A 22,419-nucleotide genomic window follows, 5' to 3' on the forward strand; every position below is an offset into this window, starting at 1 on the left:
GCTGGCTGGCTGAAAATAGGGACGGATGGTCACATGTGGCCTGCTAGTATATTAACAAACTTATTTTGTCCCCAACAAAATGTTTATAAAATAACAATAATTAAAGTTCACAATTACGAACAAAATATAAAAAATAAATAGCTGTTGCCCATTAAATTTGTGCTTTGTAAAATGTTTTCTGGATAAATTGACAGCAGTGATTATATAACAGCATGTGCATTATAAGCATGATGAGGTGTATAGATGTAAAGTTTAGCAAGACTTCTGGAAGTCTGGTTCTCAGCTGTGGCCGAATAATTTTTAAGCAATCGATAAATCATACTTGAAGTACATTGATGCACAACATCGTGATGAAAAATAACGTGAATCACAATTACAAAGTCAAGGGGCAACTGATACCGTGATCATTTTCACATCGTGAAATTTAATATCATATCATGAAACATTATATCGCGGCAACCCAAGTGTGTAAGTGCATCACTGTTTGGTTGGGCGTGAATAAAGGACAGTATCAAAGTAGAGAGAGAGAGATAAAGGTGATAATATGGATTATTGCTTTTAAATCGATGTAAATTGTTTAAGTTGAAGTAACGCCGGTGAGACAGAGTGAAAATTGGTCTGGGATTTAGCAAAGCTACGTTTTTGAAGGCGAAAATGTGTTGACGTACATCTCTTTGCTCAACGCTGGAAAATGAAAGTGAATATTTGGCTTCAATTGTTGCAGCTCTCTTCTACTCGCGTGAAAATAGTCCACGGACACTTTTCTCATAAAAATGAACATGAAGTATTGCATTTACACGAACATGTATCCTCTGTCCTCGTACACAAAACAATAACCGTAATAACAACCGAAGGTCAAATGTCACATTAAAATTGTGAATATAAACAAGAGCAACAAAATGTACAATGTTTAATGTTACATTTGTAGTAAATATTAAACAGGTTGTCATGTATTTGATTATAAAACATTTGATCGAGCAGTTTTAAGAGCAGTAATCACGACAATGGTTGCAAACAGTGCTTTAGTTAATATTGCTGATTGTTTCCCTGAACGTGTGAGGTTTGTTCCCTCAAGTTCACCTAGGACCACAAAGAAATATTATTCGGATCTAAGGCACTTAATGTGTTTTTTCTCGCAATCACATTTAGAGGATGTGTATTGAAAACATTGTTGTACCACCAATTAACGTCGTATTTGTGCAATTTCAGGTGAGGCGTGAGGTTTACGAAAATTGCCTAATTTGAAAAGCCAGCGGGCAGCAAAGCCTCATTGATGGGATGCTGGGGAATATACCCAGAAGAATCAAATAGTAGATTTACTCCAAATTGGTGTCTCCAGGATAGAGCCCCTTTCAACACAATCACATGTCGTGTTAAAAGAGAGGTTGCCAAAGAAAACACATGGTGTATATTCAACTTTGACAATCATTGAATTAAACGTAAATTCCTGATGTTTTTTGTGTATCCATTGTGCCCCTGGGGCCAGAACTATTATTTTTAACTCGTCAAACATAATAACTTTGGAGATGTTGGGTAACTGCCAAACCAAAATTAAAACGACCCCGTGCAATTGTCATAATGGGAATAGCAATCTGTATAATTTAACAGTAAATAACATTTTGAAGAAGAAAAAAAACACCCATACAAGTCATATGTACATATAACCTTTCAGTACAAAATCGCATTTAAAAACAAGGTGCTGAAAAGGAGATAAAAAAAGCATTAAAGGGGGCAATACCAAAAAACAAGGGAAAAACAAATTATGTACACACGCCAAAAAAAATTACAATTAACTTAATTCAGTGGTGCCAGAGAACGGAATAGATTTCTCATCTTCACCCCGATGACCTAAACACCCGTGGGCTCATTAGCTCTGGTCAGAGTGACAGCCACACTATGTCCGTTGTGCGAGATCCGGCACTCCCGCGCTGCGTCCTGCCCCTTGCTGTCCACTGCGGCACGGCCGCTTGCACCGCTGGCCTCTGCTGGCACGAGCAGGTGTGGGATTTGTCCAGGAATTAGGGGCAGGGCCTTCACCGTGGAAATCTTGGTAGCGAGCGGGAGGGACATGACAGGCAGGCAGCGCAGGGAGGTGATGCCACTGCTACTCACGAAGCCGATGGTGCATTCTGGGACAGCGGGAAGCAGGGCGGCATTGGTCGACGCGAGCAGCTGCGAGCTTCCTCCGCCGCAGCCGGCACCGCCGCTGCCCACCTGCAGCACCGGCAGCAAGGTCCGCTCTGCCTGAAGCTGCGAGTGCAGGGGGAGGTGACTGAAGAGGCTTGGGGAGCGAGGGGAGCTGGCTTCGGGTCTTCCTGCGTCACGTTCGCGGTGCGCGTCCTCGGTCCCGGTCGGACTCTTGTCCGCGGGGCACTCACTGGGGGACCTGGAGCCTGTCGAGCGTGGTGGCTTGCCGGACGGGTGCTGCTCAGCTGCCGAGCCCTGGGATGCGGACGCTACTGAAAGGATCTCGGTCGAGTCGATGCTGCCCTCCTCCTCCTCGTCTTCATCGTCACTATCGTTGTCGTCCTCAGAATCGTCGCCTTTCTCTCCCTCGGCATACCCGCCTGCAATGACAACATAGCCTATTGATTGGGAGGAGTGAGCAGCTCTCTCGAAGTTCAAGGGCAGCAGGACAAGGACACACATTTGCACTTGTTTTCATTGTTCACGCGAATGCATCGTGCAAGTGTAATTGGTTTTAAGGCAAACAGAAAAGCCTTTTTTTTCTCTCCATTTTAGCTCCTCAAGGCAGCTGGGCCTAAAACCACATTGTGAGATGATCTCTTACATCTAAACTCTTGCCTTCAACTGAAACATATTATGAAAAACCCACTGCGCTATTTGCTCTTTTCCAGATGCAACTTGGCCACAGGTTGCCTCTGGAAAGTAGCAGCCAAATATCGAGTTTCTAAATGTGGAGGGGAAAAACCATGCAACCACCACAAAGAGAACTTGCAAACAATGGCGGAGCCAGGATTTTCAGGTAGGGGGAGCAACCCCTCCAGCAATGAAAAATGATAGGAGTTGTTAGAAAGTAAGGAGTTGTCCCTTGCTTTTTATTCGACGCGTGTGCGGCGATGGCGCAGCCATCGATCGAGGGTCGAATTCGAACCGTGTGTGATCGGCATCACGCTCGCTGAAGGTGAATGCCTTCAGGGAAGTCGTGTACTGTATACACAACTGAGCACAATTCTGTGAGTCACTCATAAATGCTTTGCCGTTACTTATGGCCAATTATGAACTCCGACAATTGTCCTATCATCTCATAGAGTCCCTGGCACATAACAAAATGCTACAAGGTGGCAGTGGGGGTCGCAAAATGCCGATTTATTACTAATAAACCCCAATGATCCGATCGAAATTAGGGAATTCAATCGGATCATTGGGGGACACGTGCCACCCCCCCCCACCCACTGGCTCCGCCAGCGCTTGCAAACCCACGACCTCCTGCGTACAAGGCGACAAAGTTAATATCTCGCTACTGTGGTGCAAAGATCTGTGTGTAACGCATCCACTAGACTGCGCTAAATTGTGTGTTTTTGTTTCCAGAAAAAGTGAAATGTTCACTCCGTGGCTATTTGCTGAAAAAGTGTTCCGAGCAGGGCACTGCATTTGCATCTGCAATAACAACATGAGTCCAAGGGGGGGCAGTACTGCACCAAAATAGTGACATTCAATTACTAAATCTTGACTTAAAGCTTTCGTGACTGCAGGAATTCATATTAATGGGTCTTTTCGGTAAAGTCACGTAGATAGGTTCAAAGAAAATAACTAAAAAAATAACAAAAACTACGACGTTTCGGTCGTCTTCAGGAAAAGGGGGGTGACCGTTTGTGTTGCGATCGAAACGTCGTAGTTTTTTGTTATTTTCTTTGAACCTATCTACGTGACTTTACCGAAAGACCCAAGAATATACATTAAATTACTGTACACAACTGGGCATGACGTCCATTGGTTTACTTACAAGCTATTTTTGTTGCATGACCTTATAGTGAACATTTAACATTGTATAACATAAAAGGGATCAGCAATAATATATCATCTGTAAGTAAATATACATTATGACAGGACGGTCTTCCAGACCCGACCACTGGAACAGTGGCACAGTAAGTTGGGATGAGTTTTTCATTTATGTTAAGATTGTTTTTTACTATAGCTCGAATTTCGTATATTTTTATGGAATTCTGACTAATACCATCAAGGTGACGTCACTTCGTGCAACATCACATTTTTGGACAAATCCTATATTTATTTATGGGATCGTATCAAATTTCGTATCAAGGTCCCGGATTTTCGGATATATTTTTGTGCATTATTCCACATGTCGAGTGCAAAATAGTTGAGGGCCAATTCATAGGGTTCAAGTTACCATTAAAAATATCATCCTTCTCAAATGGAAAAGGTCAAGAAACTGGAAATATTCAAAGACAAATTGGCCACAAAAGCCCCAGCAGTTATTTCCTGATAACTTTGAGACTTGGGAGAGAGATAAGAGATTGTAAATGATCTTTTATCACTCAAATACATTTCACGCGGATTTTCGTCAAGCAATTCTGTCCCACGAACAGACAGCACTTACTGGCGTCACAGTCATCGTCCGCTTCGTCCAGGGAGGTGCATGGCGTCACTCCTGTGTCCACGCACTTTTTGCTGTGAGTCTTGGACTTCACGTGTTTGGTGAGATTCCCTGACACAGAAAAGGAGTGGTGAATTAGCCACACGACACCCTCAAACACGCACACACACACTTTCTATGGAACGCAACAAAGACAAAGATGGCCTTAACAGACTCTTGGGGCAAGTGATGTTAGTGAGCACCTATGAAGGTCGGCATGGCACAAGAGGGGGTTGTGAGGTGGCCAGCACCATGCCCGAACAATTTTGTCTCCCTCGTGGCAATGTTGTTACACACCGCACCAGGTACTCATTTGAGGCCGAGTCGACCTAGGGGAGGCTCAGAACTGGTAGAGATAACCGTCACTGGTGTTCGCCGTGAGCGGGAATCAAACTCGAGTAGTCGGGTTCATAGCACAGCACGCCAAACCGCTACACTATCCTCAAACATTCACACACACACTTTCTAGATAACACATGCGCACACACACATGGAATCATACAAACAAAATACAAAGATCCTATGTATAGCCATGACAGACTTGTCGGGGTTAAGCCACTGTTAGCGAGCACCTACTAAGACTGGCATTGTACACAAAATATGGTGGAATGATCAGCACCGCACACCCAGCCACCCTTTGTCTCATGTTCACACATTGAAACTTGGCACTCATTTAAGGCAAAGTACACGTGGGAGACCCTGTACAGGTTATTTTCACAGCAGAATATCGACCTCCGGACACCGCATAATTAGCACTTCTCATTGCACCACCACCTCACCCCGCCGCTATCACCACCCCCCCCCCCCCATCTCGGGAGGTGATCGGCATCTCATACCCCCTTGCACCCTGCACAGGCTGTTGGAGCAGGTGCTGCTGCTTTGCAAGCACCCATCACGGCTGGAACGCTGCACGAAGGGGTGGTGCGAAAGCAGGTGAGGGCTCTCATAAAAGTGCTGGCCCTACGGCGCATGAATGCTGCCAGGCTGTGGTGCAGGGTGTAAGTGCAGGGCTGTAGTCCAGCGTTGATAAGGCGTGCAGGGCTCGCGGTGCAGCGTGTTTGGGGAGCAGACATCCGTACCCTGTTTTGAGTCTGTCCGAGCGTGCAACTCGGCTCCCCCTTGAAAAACAGGCTTGCAGTCTCAAGGCTCTCTCTCGCATGGAGACGTCTCTCTCGCTCGTGCTCTCTCACTCCCTCCGGGTCCCCGAGCTCACCTTTGGTTTTGAAGGAGAAGCGACAGACGTTGCAGCGGTAGGGCCGCAGGTCGGAGTGCGAGCGGATGTGCTTGCGCAGCATGCTGGGCTTCCGGCAGCGGATGCCGCACTCCTCGCACACGTACTTGCCCCGGCCGCGGCCCCGCACGTACACGTACTCCTCGTTGGACTTGTACCTGGTGGTGAGCATCGGCAGAGAAAAAGAGAGGGCAGCTTGTAATGGAGGAGTAGGTTGAATAATAAACACGACTAGTAACGCGCACGTATTTCGCAACGTTCGATCGAGAACTCGAAGGTGCGCAGCCACAGCTCAAAGTCCCTCATATGCCGGCGTGAACCAGGTGGGAGCCTGGGTAGGTGAGCGCTTGGACAGGTGAAAGCCTCAACCAGGTGAGAACCCAGACAGGTAAGAGCCTAAACGAGTAAGAGTCTGAATAGGTGAGAGCCTGAACCAGATGAGAGCCTAAGCCAGATGAAAGCCTGAGCAAGGTGAGAGAGCCTGGACAGGTGACAGCCTGGACAGGTGAGAGCCTTAAGAGCTGCTGCTTTAAGGTGGCTGGTGCTTGGATGCTACGTATCTGCAGTGGGGGAAAGTTCCGGACGGTTGCTCGTGCAGCTACATAAAAATGCCGCGCAGCCAACATAGTCCTTGGCTCTGGGTACGATGAGCAGATTATTGGCCGTGCTCTGTAGAACGTGGCGGTTTGCTGAGGTCGGTGGAGTGAGAAGAGTGGAGAGGTATGGTGGGGGGGGTGACCTTGAGATAGAGATCGATGAGACAGGATGGAGATTTTATATTGTCCTACTTTATCCAGGCCTCTGTTATTATCAAATTACTATTTAATTTGAATAATATCCTTTTAAGTTATTTCAAGAGTGTATGAGGAAGGGCTCACATCTGTGATGTAGAAACTATATTTGCATTTAGGTTGCTAGCACATTTGAAACCACGGCATTGAAAACACAAAGGCCTCCTCTTGCGAACAAAGTCACATTTGCCCATTCGTGTCCACTTCAGAGCAGACGAAACGCATCGATAGTCGTGGCCGTGTGGCAACTACTGGGCGGATGCGGGAACCGAAGCACTGACCCCCCCCCTCCCCGGAGTGCTTAGCGGCCTCAGTGGAGAAATGGACCGGAAAGTGGCTTTGCTGATATTTTGGTTACGGTTCGAATTTAGAAGTGCAAAAAAAGAGCTTCCCTATCATCTCCCATCACATCCGGACGTCTGCTCGGTGCGTGACATCACAGCAACGTGTCCCGCTGGGCTATTTAAAATCTCTCCTCTGCCAGGCATTCCAGAGCAAACACTGGGCGCTCTGCCTGTTTCTACAACAGCGAGATGTATTTTTTTATATTTTCCTAAACCAGGGCGTTTACGGCCATAAACTTTAACACAGGTCAAAGGTATTAAAAAGGTGCAGGTGTCCGCCACGGTCCCCGAGGACAAGCCGCCACGTTCGCCCGGTGATGTCATTTAAAAATAAATTAAATGATAAAGCAAACAATGCGTGGGCATGAGTGACACTTGAGACGTGCGGCTTAAGAGGGGGAGGTTATAACCACTGCGTAGGATCAAGCCAGCATTTGTGAGAACCTCGGTTGGAATCCCAGTAAAAACAAAAAACCCAGTATAAAACTGGGTTTGCACGTGTAGCGACTTCACTGGTAAAAGTCATGGCCTCATGGTTAAAGGGTTGCGAGTTCAAATCCCAGCTAAGATTCAATTAGTTCACGATCATCCCTCTGGGGTCAGAAAAATTAGTACCACCTGCCATGCTCCAGCACTAGTGTGGAAGTCATCAGTGTTGGCGTTAAGGAAGAACTGGGTTCCATCTTTAGCAATGCACCATTGAGTTTACACGACTGGCTCAAGATGAACAATGAGAGACACGCACTGCCCAGCCAATGTTTTCCACCCGCAAGTAACCGTCACGCTTATACTAGGACACCTCGTGAGAATGTTAATGCTCTGCTGCCAATCTTTTTTTTCCACAAAGAAACATATGAAGGCCGTTCCACTGATTAAACCACAACTATTATCACTGCCATTGTGACTTGTTTTCCCGTCTGGTTCCAGTAAATTAAAATATTAACGCTGCCCTATAACCCATGTAACTGCACTCCTTAACAAGGGACCACGGGGCAGAGATTTTGGCCTCGTTCACGCAACGCCTTCGCATCCGTTCCCAGCTCTGTTCAGCAAGCAGGATGTGACATCAGCACAAGAAGTCACGCCACCGCCACGTTTATACACGCTCGACCCTGGGCCAAGAAGATTCACGGTTCAAGCCTCCGAAACGCTTCGCCTGCCCCTTCATTGCCCACAGCAGTTGCCAACACACCAACACGCCATCTTAAAACCAACCACACTCCTCTATGCCCCAAGACCCCATCTCACCAGCAGTCTGCTTTCAGATCAGCCTGGGGCCATGCAGAATGGGTCGTGTCTAACACCGACGACGGTGATAGAGTTTTTGTTATTAAGCGCTTGTATGTGTACATATATTCAGCGCCCGGGGAAAACCCACACATATGAGGCCGGAATACACAAAGCGTCGCACAAGTAAGCTTAAATAATCCTTTGCCATACTGCATTCTCCTGGCCAGCGCCACAGAGCCCAAGCCTTCGGGTCTTGGAAATCCCAGACATGATGGCGGGAGGGGGAATAATTAGCCAATTACTAAACAGGCGAAACGTGGCTTTACTTCTGAGATTTGATGAGATCGGGAGCATTCAGGGTGAACCAGTCATAGGTGTCACGCATGATTTGGTCGTAGGTGTCACGCACTGGAAGAGTTGGAGATGCAGGCAGCAAGAGAGGAGTCTATATCGATATCTTTCGGTACACCAGGAAACCCGGTGGTTGAAGTTAGTATTAAACACTCATAATATGGTATACGTATCATAACACAGGCACACTTGGCAGGTCAAGAGTGTAATGACGGAGCGGCAGCCAAGGAATGGAACACGTGCCCACGAGCACGCCCGCCGATGAGGTGGAGCGATGAATTCAGCTCGTGCGAAGGCGATGATGGGTGGATTGTTACATCGCATGATCGCGGGAGATGGCGGAGGCTCAGTGGACTGACCGAGGCTGACTGACGATGGCGAAAACACCAAGTGTGCGTGTGTATATATGTATCTATAAAAGCCTTAGCACACGCCCACACGGCAGATTTTGCACGGTGAGGATGGGAAAAACAAGTGCTGTTGCTGAACGAGCTGCACGCGCGAGCGGGCGAGCAGGCGTCGTGCGGCTACGGCAGCGGCGACCGTTTAATCCCCGCGCTGACATCATCATTGTGCTCGGCACAAAGAATGAGCCCTCCCGAGGACGCGCTATGTTTAAAATAACAAGCCTCAATCAGGGTCAGTTAAGACGTGCTTCGTATTTACATTGGGACGGCTTTAAGATGGGTTTATTTATTTTCGTATTTATTTAATTGATTTCCAACGCCACGATTTTTTTTTTCCCTCGTTGAAAAGTCGAGTGATGTCATGAGCACAAGTTCCACTGCATCAGCACGGGAAAGTTTTGAAAAGGGAGAAATTTTGCCAACACTGGATGCACCTTTGAAAATAAAAACGAACAAGAAAACGAGCGAATGCAATTTGTAATTACGTACGCTCTGCCAGTCGCATGCGATATACGCACCACAACACAGACGCAGACTTGAGAGCGGCCAAAGAGAGGAAGGTTCAAGAATACAACAGGAATTTGAGGCGGCATGCTCGGTACTAAGATAAACAAGATGGCCCAGGGAGAACATGTGGTTGGAAAAGTTGACAAATCGTGTTGGAGTGATGGAAAAGCGCCCACGAAAAGGGAAAAATCGTCATTTTTGGGACAAGCAAAGGGGAGATGGAGCAATGAAATCAAGGCATGTGCATGAGTAACCTCAAATGGAAAACAGCTGTGCCAGGAAAGAAGGGTGTAACTTTGAGTAAGGATAGCAGTAGATTGAGAATGGCTCCAAAAACTATTCCAATTATTTCAGAGCAATCAAAGCTCACCACGTTCACAGCTTGTAACATATTTTCACGGCATAAAACGGTAATTTATATCCTCTGAAAACTGTAACATCAGTTTACATTGAATTAGCCAATTAATCTAAATGGCAACTCCCTTGGTTGACTAAAAAGGACAACTGAACTTTCAAATGCTCGTGCATGGTTTTTAGATCCCTGAGTTGAGGGTGTCAATCCCAAGTGGTGACAAGGTAACTGTGTATTTAGAACTCATGGGCTGGTCAAGAGAGAGGGAGAGTGAACGACAAAACAAAGTGAACTTATATCTCTTGTAGTTCTCTTGGAAACCGTAAATTACGATGTGGTGTGCGCTCCGCGACATTGCGCTTGTGAAAATAAACACTGACCTGCGAAAGCATTATGTCACACATGCTTTGGGCTATTTGGTAAGAATTATGGCTGATTAACGGACTTTATGGCGTGTGACAGACACCGCAATGCTGTTTCTTTTGCCCACTCTGAAAAAAGATATTCTTAGTTTCCCCTGAGGCTTGACAAACTGAGACCAATTATGGCCTGTTTCAGTTTTACAATAAAAAGGGGTTTATTTTTGACCAGCTCCTCACAGTAACAAGGCTTACTTCCTAAACTAAGCACCCTGCAATAAAGTTTTGCTTGTCGTACAAGGTTACAAGATGCCTTAGCCACGCTGCATCATGGGGACAACCCATAATACCTTTTGAACACACGGATGCTGCCATGGTGTAATGGTTAACACACTGGGGACTTGCGATACAGAGGTCACCAGTTCAATTTGATCTCCCAGTGCGGAAGTTGAAACACTACCAGCAGTATAAGTGGGTTACCCACTGTTGTATGTATATTGAACTTATTTCCCACCGTACGTAGCGCCAACAGTGCTAATCAGAGGTGCAGGAGAAAGAGAACAAACTAAACACAAAAGGCAGTTCGAAAGAAATTATTTTTTCCATCGAGTCAATTGGCAGGTCGCGTGTTGTGGGATAAAGTGCGGGTGCTGCAACTTCTTTTAAGAGGTCTGGTCAGGGTTAAAGAGTAGGCCAAGGTACCCTCTCAAGAGGCTCTCCAAGTGGAAGCACAAACTAAGCGCATAAATGTGCACGTCAGCCTGACCCTATTCTGTGACTTCAGCAGTTCCAAGTGTGGCCATTCAAACATGTGCATTGGAAACGCAGCACGGAAAGTTTGCAATCGTACCATTCAAATGTGATATCCTCGGTACAATAGAGCTATTTTACCCCACCACCACGATTGTGACCAAGGCATCAGTAGGAGCGGTCAATCCAACTGAAACAATTTAAATCAACTGCACCTGTGTGTAAGGGGGAGTGGCATTGTTTTAAATTGGTTTGGGAAACTATGGTATCTGTTACAAACATAAAAGTTTTATTTGATATTACAAAACCACTAAAAATAATACCTCCAGGAACACATAGGCTTTAAGAAGATCGAAACTGGTAATAAACCTGTAATGTTCCAGGGACAAAATCTGGCATAGAGTGGTCTGTTATGTATATGTTATCGGGTCTTTGGAGAAAATATAAAAGTGTTTAAATAAAAAATCTAATTGGCCACATCTATCTTTGTCCAAACATGGCAAGGTTAGTTTTGTAATGTGGGCCTCATTATGCTGCTGAAATTGTTTCTGTGACATTCATTGTTGTCCCCTAAAGGATGAATGTTTGTTTCCAAGATGTCGCAAAAAAAAGTACCCAACGTTTAATACATTTAATTTGAATTAGAATTTCCATGTTGTCATTTCCCAGAAAGAATATACTAAAGTCAAATACAGTTTGTAACATTTTTTATTATAATATGCATTATCGTGATTATCATTTTAATTCTGCATTGTAGAAAAGAATAAATTTAGCAGCAATGTCAGCAGAATGTGCTGCCTAATTGATGTAATTTAGATGCCATCGCCGATGGCTTATCCGTTTCATTTGAATCTTAATTTCTTTGACTCAAAATAGTCTCAGCGGCGTAATTTCCACTTAAGAGTTCAGTGATTCTTTCATACCAATATGGGTGTTACCATAACAACGGCCTAAAATACAATGGAAACTTCACATCTATCTCAATTGTCCCGTGTGGCATGTGGCGAGGGTCCGAGCCCTGTGCAAGTTTTCCAAAATAACGTTATTGCCCTGCCACGACGGGGATAAATGTCGAGACAAAACCAAATTATATTTTAATAGCAATGGGAGAAGGGAAGCTCCCCCCCTCTCTAACTCTGCGCGTACGATATGTGCTGTGCCAGACGACGACGCCAAAAGCCTTGGTGACCGCGATGATGTCAACGGCGCTCAGACGGGTCTTGTTAAATTTAGCGCCCGACGGCGCTGACGTGGAGTAAGACAACACGACGATCAACAGACAAGCGGGGGGGGGGGGGGGGACTTTGAGACGGGCGCTGCAGTCAGCCCTCAAAGCCTCGCAAGGAAAGATTTGCACCTGGGGAAGCGTGCTGCCCTGATGCAAAAATACAGCAGCATCCAGAAAGCAGTTCCGCATCGGATGCACGCCTCTATTGCACCAGTAACGAAGTGCCCAAAATTCCAAGTGGCTAGCAACAGCACCATTCAAGGTGTAACAGAGAGGATTTAATTAGTTCCTTTGATTGAGTGAGGTTATCGGAACCTTAGAAAAACTAAGAATTGCTGATGTTGGGTTGGTGGGGCAACCAGACACTCAGTCTAGAGGGATATCTACAAAGGTGGCCAATGGAAAGCAGCTTTCTGACCTAGGGTACAGGTTTTTGTGCTATTCTCTTGTGCATTGGTACTCTGGTTTCCTACGCACGCCAAACACTCAAGGCATTTACTCAACCTCCCAAAGCAAATTCCTCCCATAGGAGTCCACGAACTCACCAAAACTTTCCTGGAAAACAAAGAACCATTATTATATAGAAAGCAGGAAGCAGCCAATCAAGGGAAAAGACCATTCTGCAAATCCGATTATGGTCTGTTCACATTATCACGTGAAGCCGTGTCTGAAGCTATAAATAAAAAACATAATTCCAGACCTCCAGTTTTCTTAAAAATCACAGCTTCCACAAGATAAACAAAATTAGATCCCAAAGCAAAAAAAAACCAAGTGTGCAGCTGAAATCAGCCTTCTGAATGCAAATGTAGTCTGAAGTTCTAAACCTTTTAAAGTGATAAAACTGGGATAACAGTGAACTTAAAAAAAAACCTTGTTGTATTTGGGCTTCAACCAGAATACAAGAGAAAAATGTTGGGATAAGTTGCTTAAAATAACAATGATCCTTGGACCCAGTTTTTTTTTATCTACAGCCACAAGGCCTGTTTTTGGCAAGAGGTTAGGGAATGTATTCTTTTATAGAGGAAGCACAAAAACTATTTGGTTTTGGAAAGTGGTTTCTATATACAAAGGTATCTCCAAACAATTAACAGACATGAAAGCATCATCTCAAACAGATGAATGGCGTGAAGAACTGTACACGTCCGAATTAAATTATTTGGCGAGGTGGAAGTGATGCAGCAGCAGCACAAAATAGACGCCATGAGGTAACTTAATATGCCCGTCTGAAAACTGGTCATCGTAAAATGTTTAAAAAATATTTCTCATCAGGCCCCCAATGTCTCTTGCCTCTATATTTAAGTTCCACAAAGAAGGGCCGTTGCCCGTAACGTCAACCGATTATATATTTTTTCTTCTAAGGCCACAGTGTCGTTGACGAGTGTGTTGAGTTTTTTTTCTTTCTTTATTTGTATTGTTGACGCGAAGAGCAGCCCATGAATACAATCTGTACATGACTGATTATATTAATCTGTTTTTACGGGCTCTCAGTCAAAATGAAGCGATATAAAAAAAAGTTTAGTGGAAATAAATTGTATATAAAAGACAACAGAGCACAAGATTTCCATTATCATAAACAAAGAATGTTACCCAGTCATTGCATGCATCATGGAACTACGCATGAAGTCCTACAATGGCCTGTGTTTCCACGACAAACAGCTTGTGCTTGTTGTCTGGTTCAGGTGAGTCAGGCATTTGCCGCCTACTCACCTGCAGCACACGTATCTTTCAAAACGAGGTCCTACTTAAACAAACAATTGAAGCGTTGTGCCATTGATAACGAAGCTGAGACCATTAAATGAAAAAAGAAACAAACGCAGTTTAACCACAGGCAGCTGCCCAGACCGACACACAGAAGAACCCTCAGACAAAGCGTCGCTTCAGTTGTTCCGACAAAATCGTTGACGCTCGCAAATTCTCTCACAAAACGCTTACCCTCCCTCGAAGATTTTGACGCGCCTCGTTTCTGGGACAGCGCCGTCTCCCCCCCCTTCCCCCGTCGCTTCGTCCAGGCTCGGCGCCTTCCCCTGGTGGGCCGGCGCCTGCTGGGGCGCGGCTTTCCCTTCGTCCTTCACCTGGCAAATCTGAAAAGGGAGCAGAAGATGGGCCCTGCCGGTCACACATTCGAGTGTCGGTAACGGGAAACAACGGAGAGGTGTGCTGAGGGGGCCACACGGCCCTTGAGTGCGGAGGAACGGAGTGGCGTAATGCGCGCGTTACATCCCAGCATCGTTGTATATTTCATCCCAATGTGACTCAAAGGTGCTGGAGCAATGCTACGAAGAGGTTAAGAATGTGCGTTCGTGTCTTTGTTACATCCTAGCCTCATTAAATTCTGGTGCAGGAACGCTTTTAAGTAGGCTGATGTGTGTTTGTGTAGTACATCCCAGCATAAGTCATGCAAGCCGGAGAGATGTGAAAGATATCCAATCCAAAGAAATTTTGATTTGTGACAAGTCTAAATACAATGAATACATCAAGCTAGAACACTAAAACAGTGTTTAGAAACTTCGCCTTGCATCCTAAATATGAGGCCTGTAAAGATGTGCCGTTTAAAACCTATTCTTGCACTCACAAATAAAACACATGCAGTAGCGTAACGAGCATGGGGGCAGGGGGTGCTTTGGCCCACGATGGCAGAGGTCGCAAATGGGTTTTGATTCCTTACCCGTACCCGTACCCGGCCGCACCAGGGTCGAAAACGGGTCACCATACCCGTACCCTACTCGATACCCGGCCGGGTATCATGTAGGGTACGGGTACCCGATTGCGACCTCTGGGATGAAGCCATGTTGCAGGCGCGGGTGGGTTGATTCTAGGATCTTGAATTGTGAGAAGAGACAAGACGTTGGGTAATGAGTGACAAACGGTGACTCACCAGTGACTCACGGCCTACCCGTACCCGGCCGCACCAGGGTCGCAAACGGGTATCCGTACCCGTACCCGGCTGGGTACGGGTAGCCGGGTATCGGGTAGGGTACGGGTATCGGGTACCCGGTTGCGACCTCTGCCCGCTGGTGACCAAAGTTACGAGTTGGGGGGGGGTCCTCCTTGACAATCATTGTGAGATATATTTTCAACAACAGTGTAAAAGAACAAAACACTTATTTAAAAAGAGGTTTAAATCTTTTTTTTAAATCACAATACTTTCATTTACTTTCTACCTTTTTATCCAATTTAATTAGAGCAGTAAAACGTTTGGCTCTGGCGAATTGCGCATCGTACGTCGATTTCTACGTTGTTGTCATAGTTTAAGTGGGTAGACGAGCAGAACATTTCATAGTGGTCGGGGCGAATAGGGGGAAGGTGTAATAAGGTGGCACACTTCGTTCCACGGGAGCGCGTTCACTGGAAGCCACGTCAGTGACATTTCGGTGACCCAAAGAATGAACGTTTGCCATTTGAGCGCTCCCAATAAGCGGATCCCAGAGTCAAGTTCGAATCCAGTGCCAATGAGTGGTGCGACCGTGGGAGACAAATCAAATAAATAATGGGGGCCCTACCTCACCGATTGCCGCACCCTCTGAGCTGATAATCTCGTTATGCCACTGAGTGCATGCATATAAATGTGGGTGTAAAATATTAATGTATTCATATGCATTGTATCTAATGGGTTAATATGACCCAGACAGCAACTAGAGTTCACTCCATTCATCACAATGTAATACTGTATATTATTTATATTCTTGAATGGAATCGAGACCCCTGAATTATGACACTTCATCGAATCGAGAGGGAAGCAAATTGTTAAGACGCCTGATGTGTATTCAGTTGTAGGCTGATGTTTCGGGCAAGGGCTCTTTTCACATTACAGAGAGAAGGTAGCCAGAATATTTTAACTAAAGTTGATGAGAGAATGCTCAAAATATTTTGCCTTGAACATACTGGAACAGTTCGCACATGGACGTGTTTGCATTGGCAAAGGTTGGGTAGCAAAGAACAAAGTTTTAAATCGATCATAAGAAATCAGTTCGAACGTAAGAAACATTTTCTGAGTGGAAACTGTTCTCACATTCATGTGTTGTATTTATCGTTTTAAATCATTACATACTTTATACAAGTGCTGATTTGGTGGTGGACGTTATGCACAGGTTTTCCACACAATATTGGCACAAATACATCAACGTTGTAAATGCATGGAAATATCCGTGATATATATATACAATAATATACAAACACGTGTATATAGATATTCATTGTTTTCAAAATAAAATATAAAATTCATGCTGACATCATAAATAATCCATCATTATTATTATTATTTACAGGCCTTTCTTAATCCAACACTCACCCCACCATGCTGGTTAGCACACGTTGGTGAAGCTGGAGGTGGGGGGGGGGCTAAGGCCGGTTCAGAGGTCCATTGTCACTCAGGTTAGTCATGGCCGGGAATCTAACTCTGGTTGCCAAGCAACGGTGTGGTGCACGAACCGTCACCGGACCTGGTTCACTACACTAACCTTATAATAGATAAACACTGAAAATATTTCCCCCAATTAAACGGTCATTATACTGGTAGGAACCCACTGGTTCCACCAGCCCACAGGGGATTATTGTGTCCGTCCATCGTGCAGGGAGGGGCTGGGTGGGGAGGGTGGGGAGGGGCTGGGTGGGGGGTGGGGAGGGTGAGGAGGGGCTGGGTGGGGGGTGGCAGGGGTGGGGCTGGGTGGGGAGGGGCTGGTCACCCCGTGGTGCCCTTATAAAACTGAATGTTTAACCTACTCACGCCGGCTTGTGCCCGCCCTCACAGTCGGGCATATTTGCGGAATACACCACGCCGCCGTTGACCCTGGCCATTGACCGAGCAACCCAACGTTCCTACCAGCTCCCTCAGCAGGAATGTGTTACCATCAGCATCATGTCATGCGATGAAGAAATTCCATCCGTAATCCTTATAGGAAGTAGTGTAACATCAGCCTGTTGTTAGAGAACCCCCTTTGGAATGTGAGATCACAACACTACTTTTTATACGCATTAAATTGTCTCTTATCCATGTGCCCCGCTGTAGAGGTTATTCTGTTGCGTGGCAATCAACCAGAAATGTTTTAGTTCCCAGGGCTGAAACTGCTGAACTCAATGAAAAACAAATGTAATATTGTTTTTTTGTTCATGTGTATTTATTTGAGACCAGGCTGAGATCATCAACTCATTATAATTTAATAACGGGTGGCTGCCCAGATTCAAACTGAGGATCTCAGTGGTGCCAGCTCAACACTCTGACAATGCAGCAGGAGGAGCATAAACCTATCCAGCCACCTCATATTAGGACCATTTCAAAATCCCATTTGTCCATGTAAAAATAATACGGCAACTATAATAAATACACCTCCAATTTGCACGGTTGGCTACGTCCAGTGTGAAAGAAGTTCCACGTATATACATACAGGTATAAGTACAGTAAAACCTTGGATTGCGAGTAACTTGGTCTGCGAGTGTTTTGCAAGACGAGCAATTTTTTTAAATAAATATTAATTTGATTAACGAGCGAAGTCTTGCAATACAAGTAGTACGTATACGCTTTGTCTGACGAGCGTCACGTGATCACAACTGATATACGAGTGCTTTGATATACGAGTGCTTTGGATTACAAACACGTTTCCGGAACGAATTATGCTCGCAATCCAAGGTTATACTGTATAAGCTTATGACAGTAAAACGATAAAGATGCAAGCCCTGCAAATTGCTCGCTCACGCCACCGCTAACGGGAAGGGCCTCCACTAGAAGGAGCTCGATAGAGCCCCTGTAGAGGGTTGTTTACCCAGCCAAACATCTTGGAAGAGGAGGGAGTCCCCACACGCCACCTCTGGGTTTGCAAGTCCAGCCTGCTGACCATTGCACCACGGCAGCATCTTAAGTATAAAAAATAAATATCACTTTTAATAACATTTATGTTCACCTTCCGCAAGTAATCTGTTGCGATAGCACTCGGTATCTTTGGCAAAAAAAACGGGTTTCCAAAACACTGGCACTGTTTTATGAGTCACTGAGTCAGACCTTTCAAGTTTCACAAAACACAAACTCAGACTGTTTAGCAATGGGTGGGTCGCCCTCGATCATCAACAATGTTCTGCAGTAACGCAAGAGTCACCGAAGAGCTGAGCGGATGTTGGTAATGACTCAAGCAATGTTCAAGCAACAAAGGGAGTCGCTGCCGCTCATGAGCAAAGAATGAAGAGACTTGAAAAGTAATTTTGACTTAAATGAAAACAGTGGAATCAGCCGGGTGGCTGAATGACAAATGACAACACTCTGGCATGGCACTTGGCAAGGACTTCAAAGGTCCTGAGAGAAATGTGATGAATTTGTGGCACTTCATAGTTATTTAATCACTCGAAAACAATTAAGAATAATTGCATATTTCTTTCCCTCGGTGAGGGTCTGGATAACGGTAATTGTGTAGGAAATGATTTATATATATTGCAGTTTTTACAACATAGTTGTGGGTAATTTTACAATTGTGAATTTTACACTGCAAGACATTTAAATTAATGTCCTTACTCTTTGCAAATCAAAAAAGTCCAAGAAATGTACTGCACATCAAAGTGATACATTCAGTAACATCACCAGTGACTGTTCTGGCAATTGAAACCAGACGTTCCAGTGACTGGCAACGTGTTTCAACAACAAATAGCAAGCGCACAGTAATGTCATTCAAGCCAATTAAAGCCTCAGATCACCACCCAGCAGCCTTGATTTGCTTAGCATTCAGACTGCGACGGTCCCTTGATTAGGCATATATTTAAATCCAAAGGGAGTTCAGTCCCTAAAAAGACAGTCCAGAGTGAAGATGCCATTAGTGGCTATAATGACCTATCTATTAAGCCACTTGTCTCATTTGTGTGCCTTAATATAACTCAAAGAAGCATGTGTGCCAATGCCGCCGAATCATAATAATAGCTCTATGCAGCCCAAAGCATGGAACACCATGAGCGTAGCATACTCGGGGCAAACCATTCTTAATTACCGATCGATTCACTAACGACTGTCACCTGAGCTCAAATGAACTATGCCATGTTGTTGCTGCTCACGCTGGGAGGTGTATATATCAAGGTACAAATACAAGTAGAAATCTCTCGTGTGTTTCGGGTTGTTACCGCATGTTGTCCGGCCGGCCTACATCAGACACCAGCAGCCGGCAACACGGTAACCACGGGAGAATGCAAGCTGCTCAATTCCGTTCCCGAAGATGGCTCCCAGCACGTGGGGCAGAACATTGGATATTAGTCACACCTCCGATGAGCACGGTTGGATATGTACGGTGCAAAATAAGTTCAACATACATATATAGGTTACAGTGAAAAACATGCGGTAACAATCCGAAAACACATTGACAGCACAATGGCAAAACCCTACAAAGTCGTCTTCGGTTGTACAGCCCATAAACATCAACTGTCGGAGCTTCAGTTGTAAGTGGTTTAGCCGTTCCATTGCTTTGTCTGAGAGCTGGTAAATTGCACATCCACCACCACATGCACAGTGGTACACAAGAGAGAACCTATACACTGTGCCCTCATAAGCAGAAGAACTGGATGGGACATGATGTCACTTTAGTATGTAAACAGGATCGTTATCCCGCCACGGGATGGGTCGGGTCCTTCTTCTCCCCATGCTGGGCCTCTTACGCAATAACGCCACGTCAGCACCTGAAGACACAATGGGGATTTTTTTTTTACGGTAGCCGCCTGGCCCCCAACCATCACGAGGTACAATATTGCCAAACAAGAGACCTTATCTCACTATTTCTTTATATATTTTTTTATTTTACCACGTTAAGGCCCACTGAGCTACGTAGCTCTTTGTCAGAAGCGACTTGCCAATAAATGCGAGCTCGACAAAGTGGCTGATCGTGTGGACATTTACAGCACCCAAACACTCTAAACGCGTGCTTCTAAATGTGGAGGGGAAGACCGGAGGACCCGGACAAAAATCCACACGACCACAGGGAGAGAGACGCGCAAACTCCAAATAAACAGCAGCAGGAGTCAGGGTCGGGATCGAACCCACGACCTCCTGTATACCAGGCGAGGTAGTTAACATCTCGCCCCTGTGGTGCCCTTTCTACTCACGCTCTCACTCGCTTTCTCCTCTCTAGAACCATGGGAACCCTTTGGTCACATACGTCACTGAGGTTTAGGGCACATATGGCCATGCGAGTTGCACTATCGCTAGAAAGAGTAAAAACATTTTAATCTTAAGGCGTCCAGTACTACCCGTCACAGGAAGGTGTAATTCCCCCCAGTGAATCAGGGCCACCAACTGATACGAGCTGCACCCAATGCTCATTCTGAGCATTTATACACTGCGACTGGAGTGTATATACAAAACGTCAATTTTAAATCGAATGCGCGACTTATTCGCTAAGAATATTTTACAAACGGAGCTTCAAAATATTGCAAGCTTAATATTAACTTTGTAAGTATCGGGATTCAAATCAACATATTGTGACAGCCCACTGTAGAATGAAATGTTTTACACTTCATGCTCATGACGGCACACTATGTACACAGGGGGAGCCGTGGGGCAATGGTAATTATCATGCACTGCACTATGAACCTGCCAACCTGAATTCGATTCCCAGAGCCACGGCCACTCTCAGTGGCGCATGCGCCCTGAAACGGTTCTAGGCACTTCCTCCCCTTGCCAACTTCGGCAAACCACAACAAGCGGTGAAGTATGGTCAAGCTACTCCCACGACCGACACGGCGTGGGGGAGGGCCTTCCCCCTCAGCAGTGGATTAACAACGGCGTTGAGAATTAGCTCTTCACTGCGTTTCATGGTTGTGCTGCTCGTGTTGTTCGGCATAATGTCCCGACGTTTCAGTCCGCGTGTCGGGAGCATGATTCGGTTCCTGAAGAAGCTCCTGGGCATGTGGACCGCATTTTTGGACATCATACCAAAAACACACACACACTCCCCGTACAACCAGAAAACACATCGGAGAGCTCAACAGTGCAAGTAGTGGGGCCAATGCTTCTCTGTATACTGTACACACATGAGTATTGCAGTCGTGACAACCCATGTTCCCAAGGGTCTCTTCCCCCCCCCACCCCCGTCTCACGCCCGCCCGCAGAATCTGAAGACTTTCCATGGAAAAGGCTGCGGCAGGGAGAGTGAGCGCCGTTTGGCAGCATTCCTCCAGCGACAGCTCTCTCCGGCCGTCACGAGCTCAGAGCAACGCAAGCCGCCTTTGGCTCATTCATTTTCCAAGAAGGGTATTCGCAAGGCACGTAACTAAGTGACCCTAATCCACCCCATCGCCCACCGTCAACCCCCAGCGCCGACCCCGGCAAAATGTTCGAACGGTCACATTTCACGGTCGTGATTCCATTCGTTTGATTCCATTTGTTTCGTTTGTGCCGCCTCGTTTGCTTTGCGTATCTCGCCAGTTCCAATATCCTGAATATCACAGTTAACATACAATTATCATGAAGTGTAAGCGATTCTTACATTCACGGTTCAATGTGTGTATTGTGGGCGAAATAGAGCCAATGAAACATTACATTCCTATAATCAAGCTTCCAGCACAATAAAAAATATGATCATTCTGAATTTTAATTGCAGTCTTGTGCATCTTTTTAACTCGCCGGGGATTCATCAGAGTACATCTTGTGCAATACAGACCTGGGAAAGGTGCTCGCAAATTACTACGATGGTGTGCAAACTAATCAGAAGATTGCTGGTTTTATAATAATGTTGCACAGGATAAAAAGAGCTTAAAAGTAGGCCTGAAATTAGTTTAGAATAACTTTTCACTCCTCACATATGAATATAGACCAAGCACCTGTTTACACGTTTTTAGTTAATAAGTTAGTACCTTATAGTAAAAAAACCCCTCTATTATGGATATTAGTCGCGAAAGCCTACTTGTTAAAGTAGGCTAATTGTTATGTTTGGTGTTAATTTTGCTCAGGATCATAAACAATTTGAAAGAGGAGTGTTTGCACCTTAGTCAAAATATTGCCATCTTTAATCATAACCAGGCCTGTATGGTGGCCAGGAGTTGGAAGAAGAGATCTATCTGTTTAGAGTTTGGAGTGTTACCCCCCCCCCTCCTCCCCCTTGGCATGCGTGGGTATTCTCTTGGTACCCCTGCTTTCCACATGAAGCCAAACTCTTATTCATGGAATTGGCCAAACATTTCGATGAAGGATCCGACTGACAAAAAGGGAAACCCAAATTAGACTGCTCGCGAGTAAAGGATAATGTTATTCTACACCTGATACATTTTCTTTAAAAAAATAAAGTTTGTTTT

At 45.4% G+C, this 22,419-nt stretch overlaps 1 protein-coding gene across 9 annotated transcripts in view; it reads right to left on the reverse strand.

The window, feature by feature from the left end:
• Window positions 1-404: 404 nt before the first annotated feature.
• LOC144722320 (zinc finger protein 40-like) overlaps window positions 405-22,419 on the reverse strand; it is a 100,617-nt gene continuing 78,602 nt past the window's right edge. For 7 of the 9 annotated variants that reach the window (XM_078600482.1, XM_078600481.1, XM_078600485.1 and 4 more), the window contains exons 4-7: window positions 14,101-14,249; window positions 5,832-6,007; window positions 4,583-4,690; window positions 405-2,567 (exon numbers count right to left, since the gene is read on the reverse strand). In XM_078600482.1, the coding sequence (XP_078456608.1) occupies window positions 1,849-2,567; window positions 4,583-4,690; window positions 5,832-6,007; window positions 14,101-14,249 (1,152 nt within the window). In that variant the 3' untranslated portion in view covers window positions 405-1,848. Of the gene's footprint in view, window positions 2,568-4,582; window positions 4,691-5,831; window positions 6,008-14,100; window positions 14,275-17,924; window positions 18,016-22,419 lie in introns of all 9 variants that reach the window. The other 2 variants (XM_078600489.1, XM_078600490.1) reach the window with 2 other exon arrangements.

This window comes from Lampetra planeri, chromosome 14 (assembly GCF_965212315.1).
Source record: "Lampetra planeri chromosome 14, kcLamPlan1.2.h2, whole genome shotgun sequence".
Lineage (NCBI taxonomy): Eukaryota > Metazoa > Chordata > Hyperoartia > Petromyzontiformes > Petromyzontidae > Lampetra > Lampetra planeri.